General features: G+C 34.2%; 1 protein-coding gene across 1 annotated transcript; it reads right to left on the bottom strand.

Moving 5' to 3' along the window:
* Positions 1 to 5335: 5335 nt before the first annotated feature.
* Positions 5336 to 8349, bottom strand: LOC132268135 (F-box protein At5g49610-like). Its single transcript, XM_059768879.1, has 2 exons — positions 8244 to 8349; positions 5336 to 6795 (listed from the first exon to the last, which is right to left on the bottom strand). Exon 2 carries the CDS (start codon positions 6790 to 6792, stop codon positions 5608 to 5610), a length of 1185 nt encoding a protein of 394 aa, XP_059624862.1. The 5' UTR covers positions 6793 to 6795; positions 8244 to 8349; the 3' UTR covers positions 5336 to 5607.
* Between the last annotated feature and the right edge of the window lie 16095 nt (positions 8350 to 24444).

Genomic DNA, 24444 nt, shown 5'->3' on the forward strand with positions numbered 1-24444 from the left:
GTTAGATGATTAAATATACATCTATAGGTATTGTGTTTATAAGTTGGAGGTGATAAATATTCTTATATTAGAATAAACTAATATTTAAATAATAATATATTATATTATAATATGAATAAAATAATATTTGTGGGGGCATGGATGAGTTGCCAAAGTATAAGTTAATGCTATGTGATTTTTATAAATAAATTATATATTGGAGGATATTGGGATTTGGAGTAAAGGAAAATATTTCTTGAATTATTTTTTATTATATAATGAATAATTAACTGTTTAAAAAAGGGAATTTAGAATTTAAAGGAGTTTATCTTAAAAGGGAATGTACTTGATGGTTAGATTTAGGTATGGATATGATTAAATTATTATTTATCGGTTTTGGAATTTAAGGAAGGTATTAAATAGATTTGACCTTTATATTGTATATTTATTTATATATGTATGTATCTTCTTACATTAAAGGTTAAAACTTTAATTAGGATGATTTTAGTTGGAGATGTTTTATTTATCGGTTTCAGAGCCTTGGTAGAGGGAGTTTGCTCGTGGGTCTAACCCATACTTTATTTTTTCAAGTTATTAGAAGTTCCGGTCTCGAGGTTGAGGATCCGCAGCTTGGAGACTTGTTTTTCATCTATTCATCTCATCTACTTCTAAGTAGTGTTGGCATTTATTGTTAGATGATAATTTATTTATGTATGAATTGATGTATTAGCAGTTTATGGTTTAGGGGTCTTTGACTTACAGGATTTTTAGAGATTTAAATTTTTGGAATTTATTTTGTAAGGAATGATTTATTTTATTAATAGAATTTCTTTCAGCAAATTATTTACTCTTTTTATTCTTCTTGTATTCTATGTTCGTTTATTGCCATATTATTTTTGATATCTCCGTGTTTTTGAGTGTGGCCTGGCCAACCTACACGTGAAAATTCGGGGGTATCACATGAATACTCTCAATAGAGCTAACCAACTAATTAAGAAAGGTGTTCATTATTTATATAAACATTATTGTGAGTAATTTCATTTGTTGACTCCAATGTATAATCCTCGAATCTTTTCTCATGATAAGCAAGGTTAAGAAGATCATTCAGATTGTCAATGTTGATGCAAAAATATGAGGTCCAGAGTTGGGGCATTTCCTACAAGCCAATAAAGAAATAATGACCGAAGTGATGCCGGTCAGGTGCACTTCGATGGTTAAGTTAGTACTTGAGCCATTGTAAGTCAAAGGAAGACTTTGTATTGAATTTTTAGCGTACCTTTTGAGTTGCCCGACTCTTCCTTTATAGAAGAATTAATGATAGTTGTATTCACCTAGAGAATTGGTTCCCTTTACTCCTCCACCAAGGACTATCAGAGTTACTCCACATATAAATAGTTGCTTTCCTACCTACGTGTCGTATATCCAAACTTCTTGGGCTTTTGTATCGGCTAGACTTCCATTTGGGCAAAAATTAAACTGTTTGATGCAAAAATTCTGCATGGTTCGAAGCTGGGCCATTTCCTGCAAGACAAGAGAGAAGTGATGATTTTTTTTTTTCCTCTCTATTTCTTATAATTGTTATTATAATTATTAAAGAATTGATTATACTAAATATGTTTTATAAAATTTATCTTAAATTTGTTCAAATTTGAATTATTTTTCTTCAAAATATGTATTTATCAAGGCATCCCAAACCTGCCCCAACTTTGATGTGGGTCGCTTCGAATTGAGTTTGGAAAAGATTTTCATTGGTGAGATGGTTTTCGTAAGGAGTGTCCCGTCCCGAACCCACCTGTTGATATCCCTACCTCTCCCATTCCTAGAAGGTAAAGGATTTAAATTCCATAGGGACAAAAGGATATGTGAGTTTCTTGCCAACAAAAAATATGTGTTCAAATATAATATTTTGGGATTAATTTCATTGACACTCTTTTAGATTTTGGCCATTTTTCACCTTCAAACATCTTTTGAAAATAACACTTTATTTTTCATCACAATCTCCGTTAAAAATATGTAAAAAAACAAATTTGCTCCGAGAAGGGACAATCTTGCAAAATCATTTTGTGATTAATGCTGAAACATTGTTCCGGATCGTCATTTACTCTGGAATCTATGGAAATTTTTCTGGTTTTGCCACCGAAGTTCGCGTTTGTGGTGTAGAATTTGTTTCCATACACATGTTCTCTTTTGACAACCATAATTTGGGGCTTTTCGGGCTTTTTGCACTGGTTTTGGAGTAAGCTTCGTTGGGGGAGTTGCCGGCGAGGAGGGTCATTTCGCCGGAGACAACGACGGCGATGTAGAATCCGGATTGGGGTTCGGGTTCGGACCCAAATTTGGCTTTGGAGAGATCCCAAAAGATTTGGATGGTTTGGGTGGTGTCGGTGGTGAGATTAAGCTTTTTGGAGCCCTATTTGGTCTAGAAAAAGAAGGGTTTAATTTGGAGGTGGAAAGAAGGGGTGGAGAGATAAGGAAGAGAGGGGTTTTGGTGGACGGCGGTCCAAGAGAACAAAACCGCGGTGAAGCTACGACGATGAACTGGGCCAACAAGGCTAAACTTACCGCCAACATGGACTAAACTTACCGACTAATGATGACAATGGCTGGCACTTAAATGTCCGGCGATGGAAGAAGACAATCACGGGGAGGAGGTCGCCGGACGGTGGTGGTTTGGTGGGAAGGAAGAAGATGAACCAGAGATTGCGGGTGGATCTTGCCTAAACCACGTCGTCGCCACTTCCGGACCAAAATGCCTCCGTCAATTCACGATCTGTGCGGTTGTGGGGGTGGAGGTGGGTCTGGTGGTGGTGGTTATGGGGGTGGGGGGAAGAATAGTGGTGTTGCGGCGGCCACCGGTGTTGGTGGTGGACTGGTGGTGTGGTGCTTGCTGTATGACGGAGTCTTGTGTTGCGTGCATAATATACATACGTGTGTGTGTGTATATCTATATATAATTTGTAAATTTATAAAAATTAGAAATATTTTAATCTTTTAATTTAATTTTAGGCTAAGGTGTTGTTCCGACAAAATCAAATAATATTTAATTCATTTTATATGATGTCAGGTTCAAGTAATAATTGAGGTGTCAGTAAAAAACAAAGTAACGAAATGATATTTATTTTTAAAAGATATTTGGAAGTGAAAAATGTTCAAATTTAAAAAAAGTGCTAGTGAAATTAACCTTAATACTTTTTAATTTAAATGATAAGGATTAAAAAATTCCTCCTCACATTTTTCTTCAATTGTGCCTTATTTTCATTCAAAGACGTAGAAAGAATAGAAATAATAATAATAAACAAAACATATTTATTTTTGTCACATTATCAAAATAATGTCAAAATTAATTAGAAATAAACTAATTGAAAATAGTTAATTCATAACAACAACATTGTCTCAAAGATATTCAAATCCATCCATAGTAATAACAATATATGCTTGTCAAAATAAAAGTAGCATTTCTAAATTTGTGATGAATGCTCTCAATAGAGCTAACCAGCTAATTAAGAAAGGTGCTCATTATTTAAATAAACATTATCATGAGAAATTTCATTTGTTGACTCCAATGTATAATCTTGGAATCTCTCCCACGATAAGCGTGGTTAGGAAGATCATTAACATTGTCAAGATAAACTGCGCGGCTTTAAATCTCGTGCTTGTAATGTGTGAAATTTTGCTGTCATTTTTATCCTTACATATTCAAGATTGTCCAACATTTGGACGTTAACCTATTTCTTTTTTTGTTTGTGTTATTTTCTAAAACACTTCAATTTCATTTATATGAAGAAGAACTGCAAAGTTGTCTCAACATACAAATAGCATGCTTCTGTAACAGTGAAAGATAATGTCCACAAATGTCCCACCATATTCAGAAAAAGAAAAACAATTTAATCTACATATAAACTTTTGTCCTTTTTATTTTTCTGTTTTCTGTCATGTTTCGTAATTGTTTCTTGGTGAATTCGCCATGTTTCGTAATTGTTTCTTGGTGAATTCGCTGCGTTTGTTGTATGATCCATGGTGTGATGGCAGGTATTTTAAAGATTTGGTTCCTACTGGTTTTAGAAGAATTGATAAGCGCGCAGACTGTCCTTGGTCTTATAAATGAGGATCGACAACGGAGGTTACCTGCATATTTTCCTGCCGATGCTAGGGATTATGTTTGCAGATTGCCTCGTAAGAATGAGCAGGATGCTGTTATATGAAATCATGGTTTCTTTTCTCTGAAATCTGCTTGGAATGTGGATAGAGTGAAGCATCAAATTCTGGAGTGGACTAAATTCCGTAGGATACATTGCAGACCCCGAGTTTCTGTTGCTGTTTCTCCATAGCATAGAGATTTGTCATTTGTCCATCTGCAGAGATGAGGATTGAGTCTACCTATATGTCGCAATTGCTACGCTGCTGAAAATGGCAGCAGTTCTTATGTTACTTCAGTATGGAGAGAGCTGTTTTATAGATTGAATTTGAGTCTACCTTCTTGTCCTGCAAATTTCACTTTCTTTTAATACTATGGTGAACTGGTTCATTCAGCATTATACCATTGCATCCATGAAATCAGTTGTTCTTGCTTCTGTGTTTGTGAATACCATTTCGAATTTTTGGTCACATAGAAATGCTGCTTTACGCCAAGGGTGTAAGGTCTCCTGCGGGTTTAGCTATGGAGGTGGTTTGGGAGATTTTGCACTCTCTTCGTCTTGCTAAACACCACACACATGTATGTATGTACGTATAATGCACATCATTCACTATTATGTTGTTTCAGCTGTGAAATAGTATTTGCTGCCTTGAAAGTTGGCCACAAGCACCAACACCCTACCATTTTATGATGTTTGGATACCTAAACTGAGAGGGTCTGGTGTGCTCTCCTATACTTTTTATTTACTTACATTGCAATTTTATCACATTTATTTCGGAATTTTATCACTTTCAATGAAGCACACACAGCATATAGTCGAATCAAATCAAATCAGGTTACTAGCTCACCCACAACTTGAAAATTTCTCATTTAAGTTGTTTATACACTTGTTTGAAGAATTCTGTTGTATTTTCTTGTTAGTTTAACAATTGGACTATTTGCTACATGGGACATACATATGGTAACATTATAATATCTCTCTCTATATATATATATATATTTTGCTTTTATCTTCCTTCACATAATGATGTAAAAAGGTTCATTCAAGATGGAGAATGGCCTTTGGCCTAGCAGTATAACCTCCCAATCCTCAAAAAGGAGGGGAGGAGTCCGAGCCTGGACGTGCGTAAAAGGGTGCGTGTTGCTTTACCATTCAAAGAAAAATAAAATGGAGAAAGGCCGCCACCAAACTGGCAAATAAAACAGCAATGACACTCCAGAAACACTAGGAAGCAAAAGTTATGCATTGGGTAATTTTTAAATACTGTTCTTAGTAACAAACATCAGATTCCAAAAGCTTTCCTACATCTTTAAGAGCATATGCATAATATCTCAAGCTTAGCAAAAGAGCACACCACAGTGCTAATCCTATCAGTTACAGCATTTCCAAGAGGACACGTATGGATGGAGATCAAAAACTAACAAAACAAGAAAGATATCCCCTGAACCATTTCTATAGTTTCAAAAAGTACCAAAGTATTGATTAAGATCAGTTAGTTACCCGGGATGGTTGATTCCTGAGGACGACGCAATGGAACCAAACTCAGGGAATATGGAAGCAAGATGGGAGATAACAAGGAGTTCGACCCCAACACGGAAAGACTGCAGAGCTCCTCCATTTCCCTTGTCTCGAAGTGATACGAGAAGATCCCCGTTGACACCCTCATAAACAGAAGTCCATCTTTGTAGGCCAGAGGGTCCATCCACGGAATATCACCTCGATTAGCTACTCTCTGCTGTGTGTTACAGAGGAACTCGGGATTTTCTTCCTCCATCTTATCTAGAGCAATAAAGTATTTAATTTCCCATTTTGACTCTAAGTAGTCCTCAAGAACCCATACTTGAAGTCCATCTTCAGAGATCAAGACGTAATGCAGTTGCCTCTCGGATTCTCCAATACATATCTCTGGCAAGGTGTGAGGGACTGGTACTGTAAGCAACCAAGACAGCTCTTTTTCCACATCAAACATTAGGACTTTGTCACCATCAGTTGGCCAATACAAGACTTTTCCTATACAAATGCCTTTGTTCTTCAACAAATTGTGATTGCACTGGCAGATCTCCATTGATCTCCTCCACGTCCCCGACTCTGACGAGTATATACCAAATGAAAAGTATAAATCCTCCATTTCAATCACAGTTGAATAGTCTGTATCCTCCGCTTCAGTCACAATTTTATGAACTCTAACCACTTTGAAATTTGTGGACACATCTACAGGATCCAGAAAAGGGTCAAAAACCAATGCCAAGATGTTTCTTTTGTCAGGTGCAGGCCATTGCAGACTCACCCATTCCTTGTTTGAGGGATTGCAGACATAAATTACTGGGCGTTTAGAAGAAAAGCAACTCCGACAACAGAGCAGGCCATTGCTGACTCCCAAAACGACAACATTCTCGGGGAGGAAATTGAGGACTGTCTGCTTCACCTCAGAGCCCGTCGTGACTGGAATGTAGCTAACAGATTCAATGTCATCATTGCACCAGTGGAACCTTTCCTGAAAAAATAGTCCTGCTATAGGTTCCATCCTTTTCAACTGGGACTGAATAAAGGAGCGGTCTGAAATCAGACGACGCCACTCTCTCCAAACACGCTTAAAACCAAGCAAAGTTATAGTAGGAACCCTAGACAGCACAGCGGCAGTAAGATCATCGTTCAGGAACCAACAAAGGCGCTTCATTTCCTAAAATCAAGAAAAATTGATTTCATAAACAAATTGTAAACTTGAATCATACGGATGAACACTCGACGATTATTGATATTACTACTCCCACCAATTTCGATCATTAGCATTGTAAAGCTTAAGGACAAAACAAAAAGAGACAATAGTCCAATATAATTGCGAGCAGGAAATGTGTTCCGTTCGTCAAATCTTGTTTGCTATAGAAAATATAAAGGCATATAAAGAAAGATAAAGACCACAGATGAATGATAATCTACTCCCTCAAAGTCGCATCACAGAGGATTAACAAAGCCTAACAGGCACACCATATGAACATCTAGGGTTTCTTAACCCATATAAACAGATACAAACTCAGTTGAAATGACCATCATAGAGAAATATAAAGATCCTAAACATAGATTCAACTCTTGAATCTTGTACAAATAAGTGAGCCAAAGTAGTTTCATTGCCGAAATCTTAATATTAAGCATTAAACCCAAATTATAGTACTTTGTCAGAGAAACCATATAGTGTTTGGTCACCAAAAATAAAATAAATATACAAAGAGGGAAAAATTTGAAAATCCCGTAGCTTGTTCTGTTTTTGTACGCCCAACAAATGAAAATCCTAGGGTTCCAATCTTCGTTTTCTACTCATTTTCCTCCTGTTTCACAGCAACCAAACAAAGCACAGAAATATTTTTGTATGGAACTTTTGCTCTTTTTCAGTCACCCTTTTTATACAGCATTAAACCCAAAATATAGTACTTTGTCAGAGAAACCATATATGCTCTGTCTGGTCACCAAAAATAAAATAAATAAATAAAGGGGAAAAAATTGAAAATCCAAAAGATTGTTTTGTTTTTATAAACCCAACAAATGGAAATCATAGGGTTCCAATCTTCATTTTCTACAAAGTACTTGACATCAATGCAGGTAAAACAAAAGAAATATAAAAGAAAGAAGAAAAATAAATCATCAATAAGCAATGAAATCCAGAGAAAAAAAAAAAAAAAAAAAACGCAATAGATATACATTTACACCCAATATTCGAACCATCAAAAAATATATATATATATATATATAAATGGAAAATCTTAAGAGAAAACAGAACAAACCCGAAACCAAATAAAAAACCCTTTCTAATTGGGAGTTCAGTAATACCAAAATAAGGAAGGTCAGATGGAACATATTGTTAAGTTGAGAGAGAAGGTGTGTATATATGTGCGTAAAATGTGTGTATATATATTTATATAACTATATAAGCACATATATATCAAACACATGTACCAATAAAAGGTAAAAATAAGATTTTCAACAGAACCCATTTGAAAAGAAGAGAACAATGATGATACACAACAATCCTACTCTCTCCATTTTGAAAGCTTATAAAAATTACATACGCAGACACACACACATATCATATTGTGGATGAAAGTACGGAAAATGGAATACGCGAGCTAGGCTTACCGAAACCCTCGGAAAGAGAAAACTCAGACAAGGAATACCACCATCAGACGACCAGATACAGTGATACAACCTCTCTCTCTCTCTCTCTCTCTCTCTCTCTCTGTCTCTTAAGTAGCAGAGTGGTCTGTATTCGGTAACAAAGAGGGGTTGTATTATGTACGTTGTTGTTGGCTTGTACAGGTGGAGCGTAATAGCTGGAGGGACTTTAATCTTCATATGATGCTGTTTGTCGTCAAATTCAACGGTTGGGATGAATTTCAGGAAAATTTTACTAGCCCCACTCCCAAATTGTAAAACTAGTGAAAAATTATATATATATATATATATATATATATATATATATATATATATAATTTGGGAGTGGGGCTAGTAAAATTTTCCTGAAATATATATATATTGAAACATATATATATATATATATATAAAACTAGTGAAAAATTATATATATATATATATATAATTTGGGAGTGGGGCTAGTAAAATTTTCCAGAAATATATATATATTGAAACATATATATTAAAAAGTAGCCTTTTTAAATATCTCTGAGGCAAGATGGATTGCTATATAGGGTCGGGTGCTTTGTTATCCGTTTTAAATATCTCTTGAGGTAAGCCGGATTGCTATAAGGGGTCGGGTGCTTTGTGATCCGATTCAAAGTTTAAACTATTAGACGAGGCTAATACCCCACTCGTACATATATCCATTCACTTTCTCATTCGGATTCTCGTGCTTTTAGGCCACCCTAGTTAACCAGGTGATTAACTCAGACTCCTTCGGATCGGGCTCTTGACGTGACATCGAATTAAAGAATGTGTCTGACTCTGATACCAATTTGTAACGAGTTGTGTGCTTCGCAATCCGACCCAAAAACTTAAGTTATTAGGTGTGACTAACACCCAACTCATATATACCCATTCACTTCTCCATTTAAAACAGTGGTCCAGTTGGTAGAGACACTCTGTGACTGGTGTGGAGGCCTATGTTTGACTTATCCCATCCTCCCCTTCTCCCCTTCTTGCCGGGTAAAAAAAAAAAACCTAAACAAAACCAAAAAAAAAAAAAATCTCTCTCACACACATACGCATTGAAATATTTAAATTGTTTTTGACAATTTTTGGAGTCATCATTTAAAATATGGATAAAATCACAAAAATCCTATACTATGATTATTAAGTAAATCTCATGAAACCCTCTTAACAACCGACTCATATATATACAATGAAATTTATGGATATATACATGGTACTTTATTCCTTTAATTTTCACTGAGATTATTATTATTATTTTTTTCAAACTATAATTTATATTGCAATGGGAATTTGAAAATTTTGACTCAATGCTAATCCAACCATTGAGTTAATTTATTTTTTATTTTATTTTATTTTATTTTTTATTTTTTTTGTCATTTCTAATTTTATTATTTTTACCTTTAGTTGGTGCTGCTCTAACCATCTCTCTCAAATGTGATAATTTCCAATATATCATTTCTATTTTTACTGCATATGCATCTCCACCACACACACATTATATGAATGTTGTTTTCTAGCTGTCCAACATTTAGTATCATAAAGCATGGCTGGTCTAATAACGTGTTCAATTTATATGGTAAGTACCTAACCCCAAGGGGTTGACTCAAGTGGATAAGTGTTAGAGGTGTTCCACATCGTTTCCGAATAAAAAGTAAAGGCGGATTTAGGGGTGAGCTCTGGTGGTCTTGAGCCCACTCAAAAAAAAAAAAAAAAAAAAAAAAAATGTATTACTAGTTTTAGCCCATCCAAAGAAATATTAGCCCACCCCATTGACAATTTTTGGATCCGACCTTGATAGGAAGTAAAATGGGTATAAATGGGTGGGTATGAGCATTAATCAACAATATAATGACTGAGTTGAATCTCTATGCTCTAAACAAGTCTAAGACTGCTAGGGAGAATGCAAGTAAGGCACAGAGAGGCTCAGATGAAACATCATCTCAAATTTCGGATTCTAACAAGCTATTTTCTTTGAAAGGAGATTTCTCGAGGGATGATGCTAACTTGATGTAGTCTTCACTTATTCAGCATCAGAATGCTTTGTTTGAAAGGGTCATGGATGAGATACAAGATCTCAGGGTAGAGGTGAATATGCTTCAAACTCAGCAGCTAGGTGGTTCTACAGAAGATGTTTACATATCTGCACCTCCAGAGACATCCATGAGAGATAAGGAAGATGGGAGTTATGATGATAATGATGATGATGCTAATGATGATGGTGATGATGTGATGACCATTACTGTTCCTTTTGATCTTGATGATTGATTATCTACGTTGATTATCAGTTATCTTTCAGATTTTATTCTTGCTCATGATGTGTGCTTACATGTTAATATAGTCATATGCATCATGTTTTTGTTCTTAGGGTGACATTATCATTATTCTGGAATATCTTTTTGATCTCAATGGCTTGTTTCATCTTAATGGACTAATCTTTCATCTTTTCTATCTTTGTTAATCTTTGTCAATTTGTTCCAAAAAGGGGGAGAAAGATGTTAAATTCAGGGGGAGTTTTCAAATATTTTTTTCTTTATATTAAACTTTCATTTGTAGTTTTGCTTGATCATTGTACAGATAATCAGATGAACATTCAATCAAGTAATGATCAAGAGAAAGAAAAATTTCGTTTTATTTCTTTGATAAATTGTAATTTGTTTTTTCTGCTCAGGTAGATTACATTTATTTTTAGGGTTTTGTTACGAAATTGCTAGAGGGGGAGATTATGAGATATATATTTTGTAATTGGCTAATTTTGATGTTAAAACAAGTCCGATTGAGTTGTATTTCCATGTTTGAAACTCAAAATCGAGATCAGTTATGGAATTGAAGAGTTGTTCGTATTTGATAGCTTGAAGTCTACAAAAAGGTAGGAACAACACTTTAGAAAGTTGAGTTAGAAGGTTGGGACATTTGCATACATTAATTATTTTTCAAAACTAAAATTTTTTTTAAGTGTTAACCTTCAGTTCTAGTCTGACCAACTTGAACCGATTCCATGTAGCTGAACCGGTTTAGTAGTTAATACTTCAAATTTTTCAATATTGGCCAACTTGAACCGGTTCAACCTTCCTAAACCGGTTCAAGGACTTTAGAAATTTTTTGTAACTTAGTTTCCTGAATTATTTAAACTTCCTATTTGGTATAGACTTCTTTCCAAAAACCTGTGCACGAATTTAATTTCTTTTCCAAGTATATCTAGGTTTTTGAATGTCTATATAAACATGTTTTCTCATCTAGGTATGTGTGGCCTTTTGCATTAAACTTCTGATTTCTTTAAAAGCCTTTTTGTGAGATTTTTAAGAGCATACACACTATAGGCACATGAGTGATTTTAGAGTGTTGTTCAAACACTGATCATGTTCAAGTCTATTGAATATTGTATCTACAATAGTTAGAAAAAGTAGATCTATTCATTCTTTATCAAATTCAGGTCTGAAGAAAGGGGGTGAAACTATTAGACTTTGAAGGGGTCAAAACATTCGTGGAGTGTTGCTTGATCTACCAGCAATTCTTCTATAGAGATCAATGATAAGCCTGAGGTTAAGAACTATTGGACAGGGAAGTCGCAAAGCTAGGGATTGTCAGCGATTAGTTTTTGGTAGAAAGATAGGGTGTGAGCCTGAGTCAATGTTCATTATACTTTGCTTTAAAAACATAGTGGATTGTTTTGCTCTGGATTGCACAATCCATGAGGTTTTTCCCACAACGATTGGTCTCTTTTGCCAATCGGGATTTCCTCGCTAAAAATCCTGGTATCATCTCTTAACTTTACTTGCTTTTATAGTGCATGTGATTTTTTAATTAATCAGTAACTTTAGTAGAATTAATAAAATAGAGAAGCAAGAGATTAAATCCTCTCTAGATAAAAACGTAAAGTTTTCACAATATATTCCGCTGCACAACTCATAATTGGTATTAGAGCTAATCTCTACACATTGAGTTGATCCTAGTGGGAAGTTTTTGCTTATTTTCAAAAATTCTTTCATCATGTCTTATGTTTTGAAAGATGGTGGATCTAATCAACATAGTTTTTTATTTAAAGGAGACAAATACAATTTTTGGAAATAAAAAATGAGAGCTTATTTGCAAAATTCAAGAGGTAAAGTCTGGACTATTGTAGAGACAGGCTATACACCTCCGACTGAGGAAAAGACTATAGATGGTAAGGTTGTTCAGGTTTTAAAAGATACTTTCACCTTCATTGTACTTGAAACTGAACATAATGATGCTAATGGAAAAGCTTTGTAAACAATTATTAATTCTGTTGTTCCATCTGAATATATTAGAATTTCTTATTGTAAAACTGCTAAAGCTACTTGGTATATTTTACAGGTTACTCATGAAGGAACTTTAAAAGTAAAGCTGTCCAAAATTCAAATGCTTCTCATAAGTTTGGGAACATTGTGATGAAAGAAGATGAAACTTTTTCTGATTTTTATTCTAGCCTTCTTGAAATTATTTATGAATTTCATCACTTTGGCAAAAGAGTTAGTGATAAGAAAATATGTGAGAAAATCTTGAGATCTTTACCTAAGAGATTTCAGACAAGGGTTGAAACTATCACTGAACATTGGGATTTGTCTAGCGCTAAAGTAGATGAGATTGTGAGTTCTTTGAAAAAATTTGAGATGTTGAATTTTATTCAAACTAAAAAAGAAACTAATATTGCTTTAAAGTCAACTCAATTGATAACATTGTTCATGATAATTCTGATGAAGATGTGGCTCTCATATTTAGACAGTTTAATCGGTTTTTACAAAAACAACAAAGAAGAAGGTACGGCAATGGGGCCAATCCTCGAAATTTTGACAATGGTTCAAATTTTAAGATAAATGAAAAGAAAGGGGAAGATTTTAAAGAAACTGAACTTACTTGCAGGAATTGTGGTGGCAAAGGTTACACTTCAAATGTTTATCCTAGTCCTAAGAAATATCAAAAGGATAGGAATAAAGGAAAATCAATGAAAGTTTTAGTTTCTGAGAATTCTACTTCTAGTGATAATGAATCCTCTCATGATGATTGCAATGATTTTTCTTTCGTTACTTTTCTTGATAAAGGTGTTACTTTGTTTGATTTTGATAGTTCAGATGATGAAAACAATGAAGTTCGTGATAAACTGGCTCATGAGGATAAGATTGATGAAGTAGAATTGAAGAAGATGTTTGCAGAAACCGTTGAACTCAAATTGGCTATTAAAAAGTTAGCAAAAGAACTTATTCAAGCCAAATAAAAGAATGATGAACTGATAAAACAATTTGATGAAGAAAAAAGAAGACTTTTGAAAGCAATTCACTCAACTCTGATCTCAATGAAGGAATAAGATTTCTTCAAGAGGAGGTAAGTATAACTAAATCTTTGAAAAATGCTTCGGAAACTAGGGTTAAAGTTCTTGATGTTGAACTGAAAAAATCTTAAGAAAAATTAATTGCTTTTACTTGTGGACAAGTCAAATCGAATAAGATAATAAATATTGATAAGAGTCTGAATGATAAAAACAGGCTTAGGATTTATTAAGGGCTCATCTAGTAATCAGGGTAAGACAATTTTTATGGAACCTGTTAATCAGACTGTGTCTGATCCTATTTTGTTTGGTTCATTACATTCTAATATGTCTTATGTGCCTAATGTGTTTCATTGCACTTTTTATGGTAAAATTGGACATAACCAACATTATTGTTTTCGCAAGAAAAAGAAAAAAAAAATTCTGACACTCATTCTCATGGGCTTCATGCTATGAATAGGGTGCATGCTAAGAAGAATCAGAATTGTATTTCACCAAAAAATTCTAGGGCTAAAATGTGCCTAAGAAGAAAGTCAAATCTGAAAAAAAAAAAATATTCAAAAATTGAAGGTGAAGACTGTGTGGATCAAGAGAGAGGAGTTAGTCAATTATGTGCCAGTTGATTCTATGGAATTAGTTTCCAATAAGTCATTAGGTGCAAAACCTTCAAACTATGTCCTAGGATGGTTGAGTGATCATAATATTTGTTTATTTGAAATTTTGTTGCCATTGGAACACTTTTTGAGAGTCAAGGGTTTGGTTGTGGTTTTGAGGAAACAGGGATCAAATTTTTCTTAATGACATATGTTAATTTTTTTTTTTTTTTGTTGAATTTATGATCTATCTGTGAATGTAAATTAGGACACATGATGATTTGATAAAAATAGATTCTTGGTTTGTAATCTATACAATGAAATACAATTTGCTTTGGTTATGTGATTTTAGATTTGAATCTCTCGAGTTCATATCTTTTTGTGCACTAGTTCATTTCTGAGAAAATTGTTTAAAAATCATTAAAAATTTGAATAGGTTGTGTTGCTCATAAAAGCGATTAAGGTTATTGCAAAAAAAAAATTTTTGAGCTTAAAAAAAAATTAAAAAATATAAAATTCAGCAAAAAAAGAAGCAAAAAATCAAAAGAATGCTGAAAATCTTTGTTAAGGAAAATGCTACCTATTGAGTTTGGGTTGAAAGTTCCTATTAGACTTTGAAGTGGAGTTATTTGAGTAAAAAGAAAGGTGGAGACAAGTTGAAATAGGGAATTGTTGACTGCTCTTCAGAGTGAAAGCTACTTTGCTTAGAAAATTTGCTCAAAAAAAATCTTATCTTGATGTTTTCGATCCATGTAATTTAGACAATGATTTGATGAACTTGATTGAAATTTGATGAGATTGGATCTCACACACACACATGAACGTGCTAGATGAATTTCTAAATTTTTCTTTAACAATTGCAAGTTGAATTTCATGTTGTGATTTCCTTTTGAGAATTGAAAATTATTAATAAATTTGTGGTGTCATGCATTTGTATTCATGAATATTCCTAAACTATCTGGAAATTTTGAAGCATGTGTTGGTTTGAAATTTATGGGTTTTATCCTCTCATTTTTTAAAATTCTTTTTTCAAAAGTTCAAAAATTCAAAAAGATATATATATATATATATATATATATATATATATATATATATTTGTTCAAATGTTTAAAGATGATCATTGAAGGAAATTTGTGAAAATTGAATTAACTTGTTTCTAAGAATTCGAGTCTGGAAGACTTGAACTGGTTCAAGTCCGCGAACCTGGGCACTTAAGTAATCATCATTTGTGCCCCATTGGGCCTTCAAAAATAATTTTGGTCGTACATTTTGTGCTCTCCTTACTAACTCTGTTGCATCTATATTCTTATATCATCATTTTGACGTCTTTACTTGAAGTGATCATCATATTACTCATCTAAATCTTTCTTTTTTTTTTTTTTTTTTTTTTTTTTTTTTTTTTAACATTATATTGATATTGTGGAAGAGATTTGGAAGCTTGGATTGTGTTTGTGGAGGTTGGGTTGAGCAAACTTGAAGTTTTTGGTTAATTTTGGTTGAAAAGCTCATTGTGGTGAAGAAATTGAAGACTTTGGGAGTTGATTTGTTGTGTCGTGGATTGTGATCTACATGGTTGTTGATTTTTTTGAGGATTAAAAGATTAAAATCAAGTGTTGTGAAGAACACTTTTGGGGTTGCACACCAAATGTTCAACAAAATTCCACAAAGAGATTTTGAAGCTTCAAAGTGAACTTTTCTGAAGATCAAATGGCTCCAAGGTTGTCCAAAGAAGCTAAAGGCAAGGGAATTGCATCTCTTAAACAGCCATAGTGTTCTAGAACTGACATTATCATTCGTGAACCTCAAATGGTGTCAAACACTCCATTGGATACGTTATCATCTCTCGTGGCATCTCCTCCACATGAGATACCGTCTAGGTATCCCTCTGTTTCAACCACTGGAAAGATTGAGTTCACTGTAGAACACTTCTATGATGAACACGCTTAGAAAGCTTACAAAATTTCTACAAAGACAGGCCAATCAAGGCAGAAAGGAATGTGAGTTTGAACAAGTTAGAAGACAGTGTAGGGAAGAAACTTGTCGAGTACATAAAGAAGAACAGTTGGCTCCTATTCACACGAATGGGAGGTGGCTTCTCACTGGATATGGTTAATTATTTCTACTCCAACATTCACAAATTTTATGAAGGATACTTTGAAATGTCAATCTTTGGCACAGACTATCTAGTACGTGAAGATGATATTTGTGATATTTTGGGAGTTCTTAAGATGGTCAGTAGTACATGTTACATCTTGCCTATTGATGGTACGGGTATAAAATTGCCAGAAATTTATGACACTATTTGTGTTCTAGGATCTCCAAGGTATGATCATTACATTCCATCTCGTCATTTTACAGATGAAGCATCATTCTTGAATTTATGACATTATTTGTGTTCTGGGATCTCCAAGGTATGATCATTACAAAAGGGGCACATATTCATATTTTATAATCTATTGTGCAATTAATCATATCTCATTATGTGATGTCCCTAATTTTTTTTTATTTTTTGATTATTTATTTTTCATACCTCGTTTTGTGTAACACACGGGGCCTAAGGGATGTTTAGGTCATTTTCTTAACCCAATAGTTTTAGAAATGAATTTTCAATTATTTTAAGGCAATTACAAGTGATAAGATTATTTTTAGAGTTTTTCAAAGTCGGGACGACTTCTGCGCTTGGAATCTTCTCTATGTTTTGCCAATTTTGGTGAAGGGTGTTATTGGCATTTCACATGCATATATATATATACACATATATCTAGACATTGAGAAGATATTTTGGGGACATAGTAGGCAATGCAATGGAAGAGTGGGGGTAATATAATAAGTTAGCCCAAAGTTAGTAAACCACCAAAGCTTGACAAGTGGCCCATTGAGGACCAAGTATTCATTTGCAAGACAAAGCCATCACCCCCTTTCCTCCCATTTTTGTCCAACACTCTTCTCTCTCTATATTTTCTTTTTCTCTTGCTATATCTATTTATACATATTTCTTCTATGTTTAAGCCATGATTTGAAGAGGTTAGGGTGAGAATTTGAAGAAGGCCAAGATGGGAAAATGGAAGAGCTTGGTATGGACTTCCATTTGAGACCACTATTGCAAAAGGGTTTGGGGAATTTGAAATTAGGGTTTCATAAAGGCTTGTTTGGCTAGCACACTTGAGGTAGGGATTTCTAATGTTCTAAACTTTTTCTTTCATTGAACATCCTTGCTTTGATTACCTTAAAATTCATTCTTAGATGTAAAAATGTGAATTACAATGACTATGTGTTGATATTAAGAAAGCATGCTAGTAATGAGGTGAAAATATGTTTCTTTCTTTGCTAAAGAGGTGTATGAGATGGCTTTAGTGCAAAGTTTCTTATATTATAAATGCTAGCATGAATTGAGATGATATGAAATTCTATGAAGAGCATGCTTGTGGTTGCTTTCAATAAAATGCCATGCTTGTGCTTGAATTCTACAGAATACTATATTTGTATTCATTTCATTGAATTTGTCATGCTTTTGCCATTGTTATTTTACAAGTGAAATTGATGAAAATAACCATATACATGGCACGGTGGGGAATTGAATAAGAAAGACATTGGGACATTTTAGAGTGGTAAAGAAGTGGAATAAGATTAAAAGTAAGCCATCTTAGAATGGGCGAGAAAGAGGAATTTAGAAATAGATTGGGTTTCATGAGCTCGGTGCCAACTTGACTTAGAGGGAGTGCGGCCCCGTGTAAGACTTGTAACGTTGGTACTAGGCCCCAAATGGTTGCCAAAATTGGAACCACGGATAGTATCAATCTCGCCTCGATAAAGTTAGTTAGCATAGGTGGGGATTGGGGTTAGTTTAAAACCGAGCTTGGGAATGGTTATGCATTGTATTGCATTTACATATATAGGGTGCAAAGTTTTATTTATGCCATTAATTGGATTGAAGTGTGGTTTAAATTCCGTAAATTCCCCAATATATGATCCCGGTTCTTTTTTATCCCCCAATGTATGATGTGTGGCTCAGGAGAGTCCAAAGTTGGTGCCCTAGGCATCTCCTACTGAGCCTTCATGCTAACCACTTCCATTAACATTTTTCAGGTTATGACGAAGACATGGTTCCTCACATGTGTAGCTAGGGTTGACGGGAGCATCATTCGATAATTTTGTAACTAAAGCTTAGTTGAAGTAATTTTCTTTGTAAACGTGACCTTAAAAGGTCTAGACTTGTAACTATATCCTTTTGGACTACTTTTGTGCAATTTGGGTATGTAAGTATTAAACTCGTTGACGCCTCGTAAACGAATGATTATGAAAGCTTAAAAATGAATATGATGTATTTTGGAGACGACACTTCAATTTAAGGGGTATTTATGTTATTTTGTTCATGTGAATGTTTATATGACCTTTTGTATATCTCACCCATGTTTTGGGACAAGTTTTGAGTTGTATGAATATGTACATTACCATAATTGCAAGGTAGGATCAAACGAGAGCTCCCTTGGGAGCCCATGTCCACATTATGGATTCAGTCCGACCGATCGGATTTAAATCCAATCGATTAGATTTTCCCATACTTAGAATATTTTTCAATCTGATCAATCGGATTTCAATTCGATCGATCAAATTTTCCCAAACTTAGAAAATTTTGAGGTTGTCTAAATCGCCAAAATTGACCAAACTTTAATCAATCATAACTTGGTCATTTCTAACCTAAATTAAGCCGTTCTTGAGTATGGATAAATTAAGTTTGAGCCACCTTTCCATTGGAATCAACCTCATTTTATAATTTTAACTTGAAATGTCTATTTTACCCCTCGTTAGTATAAGGTTCCAGCATGAAGCCGAAGTAGGAGTTACTATTATTTAACGATTCGTTATGGTTGTAAATAACTAGTATGACTTAATTATAACTCTTAGCACATAGTAAGGTGTATAATGACTATTTTTCCCTTGGTGTCCTCGGGTTAGGTTAAGACCCGGTTAACAATCCGGATCCCTCGGATTTAGGTCGTCACACATTACAAGAAAAATTCTCAAGGGAATTCTTCTCCATTCCCAATGGTAATTATGGGATTCTATAAGAAGAATAGAATTTTGACTCCTCCCAGATCTGATCATCAAAACATAATGACTGAGTTGAATCTCCGTGCTCTAAACAATTTTAAGAATATGAGTTGTACACAGCGGAATATTTAGAAAGTTCTGTATTTTTAGAAATAGATATGTGACTTTCTAATCTTTACTTATTTTAGCAATTAAATAATTAATCACACGCAAGATAAAATAAAGCAAAGTAAGAGTTAGAGGTAACACTAGGATTTGTAGCGAGGAATCCCCAATTGGTAAAATAGACCAATTGTTTGCGTGGGAAAAACCTCGTGGACTATACAGTTTAAGTAAATCGATCCACTATATATGAAACAAAGTACACTAAACTTTGACTTAGGCTCAAACCCTATTATTCTACCAAACACCAATAGCTGACAATCCTCTGGCTTTGTGACGTCCCGTCCAACAACATTTGACCTCAAGCTTATTTTTGATCTCTATAGAAGGGTTGCTGGTAGATCAAACAACAACCCTCTAATGCTTTGACCCTTTCAAAGTGTGATCGCTTGTACTTCTGTTCTTCAATATCTGAATTCGATGTAGAAGTATATATGTTTTTCTCTGATCATTGTAGATGCAAGACTTTGATCACAATCAAGATTTGAACAACACTCTAAACTCACTCTTGTGTTTATGTGTGTTCAAAAAAAATTGATAGATAAATCTACTTGGATTTTCTGTAAAAATAATATTCCTTAGGCTTTTATGAATAATGAAGTTGTAATGCAAAAGCCGTAATAAAACTAGATCTATATCAGGGTTTATATAGAATTTTCAAAGACCTAATCCTTCATAAAATAAAATTTTTTTATGCATAGGACTTTTGGCAATATTCGAAACCAACTAGGAAGTTTGAAATAGAACAGGATAAAGTTACCTTATTCTGAAACAACAGTGGTACCGGTAGCCAATATATGGAACTGGTTCCTAAAGGGCATAATGGTTTTCTTTGAAAGATAGCTTCTTGAACCAGTTCCCAAATGTTTGTACTGGTTCCCACTTGACATATTTCAAATAGAACTTGGAAAACTCTATTTTTGGTAACTTAAAGAATATACCATGTAGGTATAGTGTCCTAAGTGTTTCCCACCTTCCTAAAAGTGTTGTTCTTTCTGGTTTTGATGATCTCAATTTACTATCTTCGAACAACCTTCCAATTCCGTAATCGATCTCGATCTTGATATAGTAACTTGAAATTACAACTCAATCAGGACTTGTTTTAACATCAAAATTTGCCAATTACAAAATATATATCTCACAATCTCCCCCTTTGGCAATTTTGTGGCAAAACCCTAAAAACAATTATGTAATCTACCAAAGAAGAAAAGGAAATTACAATTTTATTAAAGGATAACACAGAATTTTTCTTCTCTGTTCTCTTCTTCTCTTAAACAAAATTTTACTTGAATTTTCTGTATATGGATCAAGCAAAACTACCAGTGAAAGTTTAATTAAATAAGTTATAAAACTCCCCCTGAATAAATTATCCAATTTTTTAGAATTTTCTCCCCCTTAATTAACCATTTGTTCTCCCCCTTTTTGGAACAAATTGACAAAGCAATTATTAATGATCAGAGTGAAGAAATAACTAGAAAAGAAATAGTCAAACAGTTTATAACATGTCATTCAACAAAAAGATAATATCCAAAAGAATAATAAGTTATGACAATGTAAAAACTGAACAAAAATATGATGCATATATGATATGAACAGATAATTAAGCCTTGTCGCCCTTAAAAGGAACATCAGTAGTCGGTATATCCTCATCATCACCATCACTACCACTACCATTTGATAAGTGCTCAAATGTGATGCATTTTAGCACTTAAGCTAGGGTATTTTAGTCCATTTATCTATCTTACTTTCATGTTTTAGTTCTTATTTATGTTTTTGTCTATTTCAGGTCAATAAGGCTCAAATAGGCTAAAAAAAGCTTTTTAGCTCAATTTTGGAGCTAAGGAGAAGATCCAGAAGAAGTAAAAAAAAATTGCATTGATGAAGTTTCGATCAATCAAAGGAAGTCCCAATCGATTGAAGGAAGCTACAATCAATTGAAAAGAAAGCGGTGCCGGCTCAATGGAAAAGGTTGCCAGCTATCCAAAATATCTTGCCACATCAGCTTCGATCGATCGAAGCAAGTGTTGGATCAATCAAAGTGACTGCTAGCAGTGAGCTGTTTTATTTCCCGAGCGCGCCCGAACTCTACCAACTCTTGTAGCTGCGAGTTTACACCAATCAAAGGCCTTATTTCTAACTTGTTGTCTACTCAAAGAGGCTTGTATTTAAATTAAATAAGCCAATTTGTATAGGGTTGTTTAATTTCATATTTTATCAATTATAGAAATAGATAGTTTCTGTCTCTAGAACTAGGGTTTTAGCCGGAGTAAAGCAAAGAGGAGGAAGATGGTGCCAACTTTGAAGACAACCCTTGAGGGTTCCATGACGACTACTATGAGTGGCTAAATCATTCTCTTGGGCTAGAGATAGCCCTTAGGATTGCTTCCTAAACCTAGCATTTTGTTATTTTTGGGGATTTTAGTTGTTATTGATGTTTTGACCATGAATAAATATAGATTTTGTGTTTTTACATGATTTGTATAAATTAATGCTTCCAATTGATCTTTTATTTCTATTCATATGTCTATGTATGCTAGAATGAATGGTCATGTGCTTAACACTAGGTTTTATGAGTTTGATGCATGTTTATGTGTGTTGAAATTATAAATCTAGTAATGTTCAAGGCATGGTGCTTAATTGATTACTTTGTGGTTTGTTTGCTGGATCATGTTTATTTCTTGATGGATTATGCTACCTCTTTAGCTTAATTAGTTTAATTTTCATGCCATTAGTATAATTTTGGTGTAATTGTTTTAATTTCCTATATAGTTAGACAATCCATTTTTGTTGTTTGATGATACATGCTTATTAGTGCAAGTAGTACATTTCTCTAGATTTTTGTGTGTACATTAATTGTGGTTCCTTTGAATGGTTAATGGTCTTGTTTGATAGGTTGTGCTATTCAATAGATTGATTAGACAATCTATGCTTATTTACCATCCATACTTAGTTTTCAATTAATGGTACACATACATTTGATTTACAATATGAAACTCCCCTTAAATTGACAATTGCTAATGTTTAGTGAAGTGAAGCTTAGCGATGAACTCTAAGCCCCAAGACCTTTCTCTCATTCTTTTTACCCTAATCTCTAGATTGTTATTAATTTGTATGATTTTAATTGAACCACTAGTTAATTCAACCAACCAAACCCCTATTCGATCATTCGACTTACTAATCCAAAATTGATTCCGGAATACCTTACAAATCCCTTGGGACAATCCCTACCCGCTCTTGCTACGTTAGCAGTTAGTAGTGGTAATGGCTTTTATAAATTCAAACTTGGTCACAAAATCACATCAATTTTGGTGTAAGCGACGGCCTTCACCAAGTTTTGGCGCTGTTGCCAGGGATTAGCAATGTCGTATTCGAAATTGATTAAGAATTAATACTCCTTTGATTCTTGTTTTTACTTTATTTTATTTTGTTCTCTTATTATGTTTACTCTTGATTGGCTAGGTACTTGGAGCCAGGAGAAGAAAAACAAAGGAACTTCAAAGCAAGCTAAGCTAAAAAAAGCATAAAAAGCTAAAATAAAAAAAAATTTGCAAAGCAAAGCAAAGCAAAAAGCTTAAAAATTTCTTGAAGTTGCTTAAGGACCCTTTGTGAGCTATTCTAACTCCTCTTGCTTAGTTAAATCATCAGCCCACGTGGAGGCATTTTTATTTCATTGTTTATCATCGGCCCACTTGGAGACAACTTACTTTTCTTGCATTTGTTGAAAAAGTATGGGAGTATCGGATCATTGTATGTGGAGGCTTGTTGTTGATTGATTTGTGTTGTGGAGGAGGAGTATTTACTATTTGTTGTGTTTGTTGATTGTGTTGATTTGTATTATGCATGCATAGTCGTAGGTTTTTAAATCCTCCTCTTGTTCCATTGAACCTTAATCTTGAGTCAATTGTTCATAATCCAAGCTAGGGAAGGGGTAATTCAAGTGACTCCATTGCATCGATGGATGACTATGTTGAAGACATTGGTCACATAGACCAACAAGGCATTCTTCACCCTAATGTGCAACAACAATATGATAATATGCAAGTACCATTAGGCATGCCTAGACCTTTTGTTCCATAACCACAAGGCCAAGTTCCATTTGGAATGCCAAGGCCATTCTTTGTGCCACCTCCACCTCCTAATGTCCAAGCTAACAATGGAGCTCATGTAGAGCCACCAATTGTGAATCCTCCCCATGTTTTGAAAGATCATTATGTGCTTAATGAGTATAATGCACCTATATGCATTCAACTTCCTCCATTTAGAACACATCATTATGAAATCAAGCCACAGACTATTCAGATTCTTCCCAACTATCTTGGGTTACCTAATGAAGAACCATATAAACATTTGGATGAATTTCTTGAAGTTTGTTCCACCGTAAAATATATAGACATGCCGGAAGAAGTTTTGAGGTTAAAACTCTTCCCATTCACCCTAAAAGATAAAGCAAAATATTGGTTTAACAATTTGAGACCTCTTTTTATAACTTCTTAGGCAAAGATGTAATAAGAGTTTTTGAGAAAGTATTATCCTGTCTCCAAAACCAATGTCATGAGAACTTCAATTCGTGAATTTTCATAAGGGGATAGCGAAATATTTCATAAGGCATGGGAAAGGTTGAATGATTTGCTTAGGAAATGTCCTTATCACGACATTCCTAAGTGGTAATTAGTTCAATATTTCTTTGAAAGTTTGTCGGATAACTATATGGGCATGGTTGATGCCTCAACGGGTGGTTCCTATTTAGATAAACATAAAGATGATGTGTGGCGTTTATATGAGAGCATGTGTGAAAACTCAATGCACCGATCTTTGTCGTCTAAAAATGGTAGAAATGTAGGTGGAAGGAAGAATTCAAGCTTATATCAAGTGGACAATTCTAATGACATAGTTGCTGAGGTGAAGTCCTTAACTCAATGATTTGATCAATTCTTGATCATTAAAAATTCGGCATATCAAGTGTCTTCCTCCCTTAATAATCATCATCATCATTCCAATGAATCTTGCATGACTTGTTCAAGTGTGTTGCATTTTACTTCCAATTGTCCCCATGGACATATGCATAGTGAGCACCATGAACAAG

This window comes from Cornus florida, unplaced genomic scaffold (assembly GCF_030987335.1).
Source record: "Cornus florida cultivar Cherokee Brave unplaced genomic scaffold, ASM3098733v1 CherokeeBrave_3.0.0_Hap2_Chr08, whole genome shotgun sequence".
NCBI lineage: Eukaryota > Viridiplantae > Streptophyta > Magnoliopsida > Cornales > Cornaceae > Cornus > Cornus florida.

Coding starts and splice junctions, on each gene's coding strand:
- LOC132268135 (XM_059768879.1), bottom strand. CDS start 6,792: ATGAAGCGCCTTTGTTGGTTCCTGAACGATGATCTTACTGCCGCTGTG.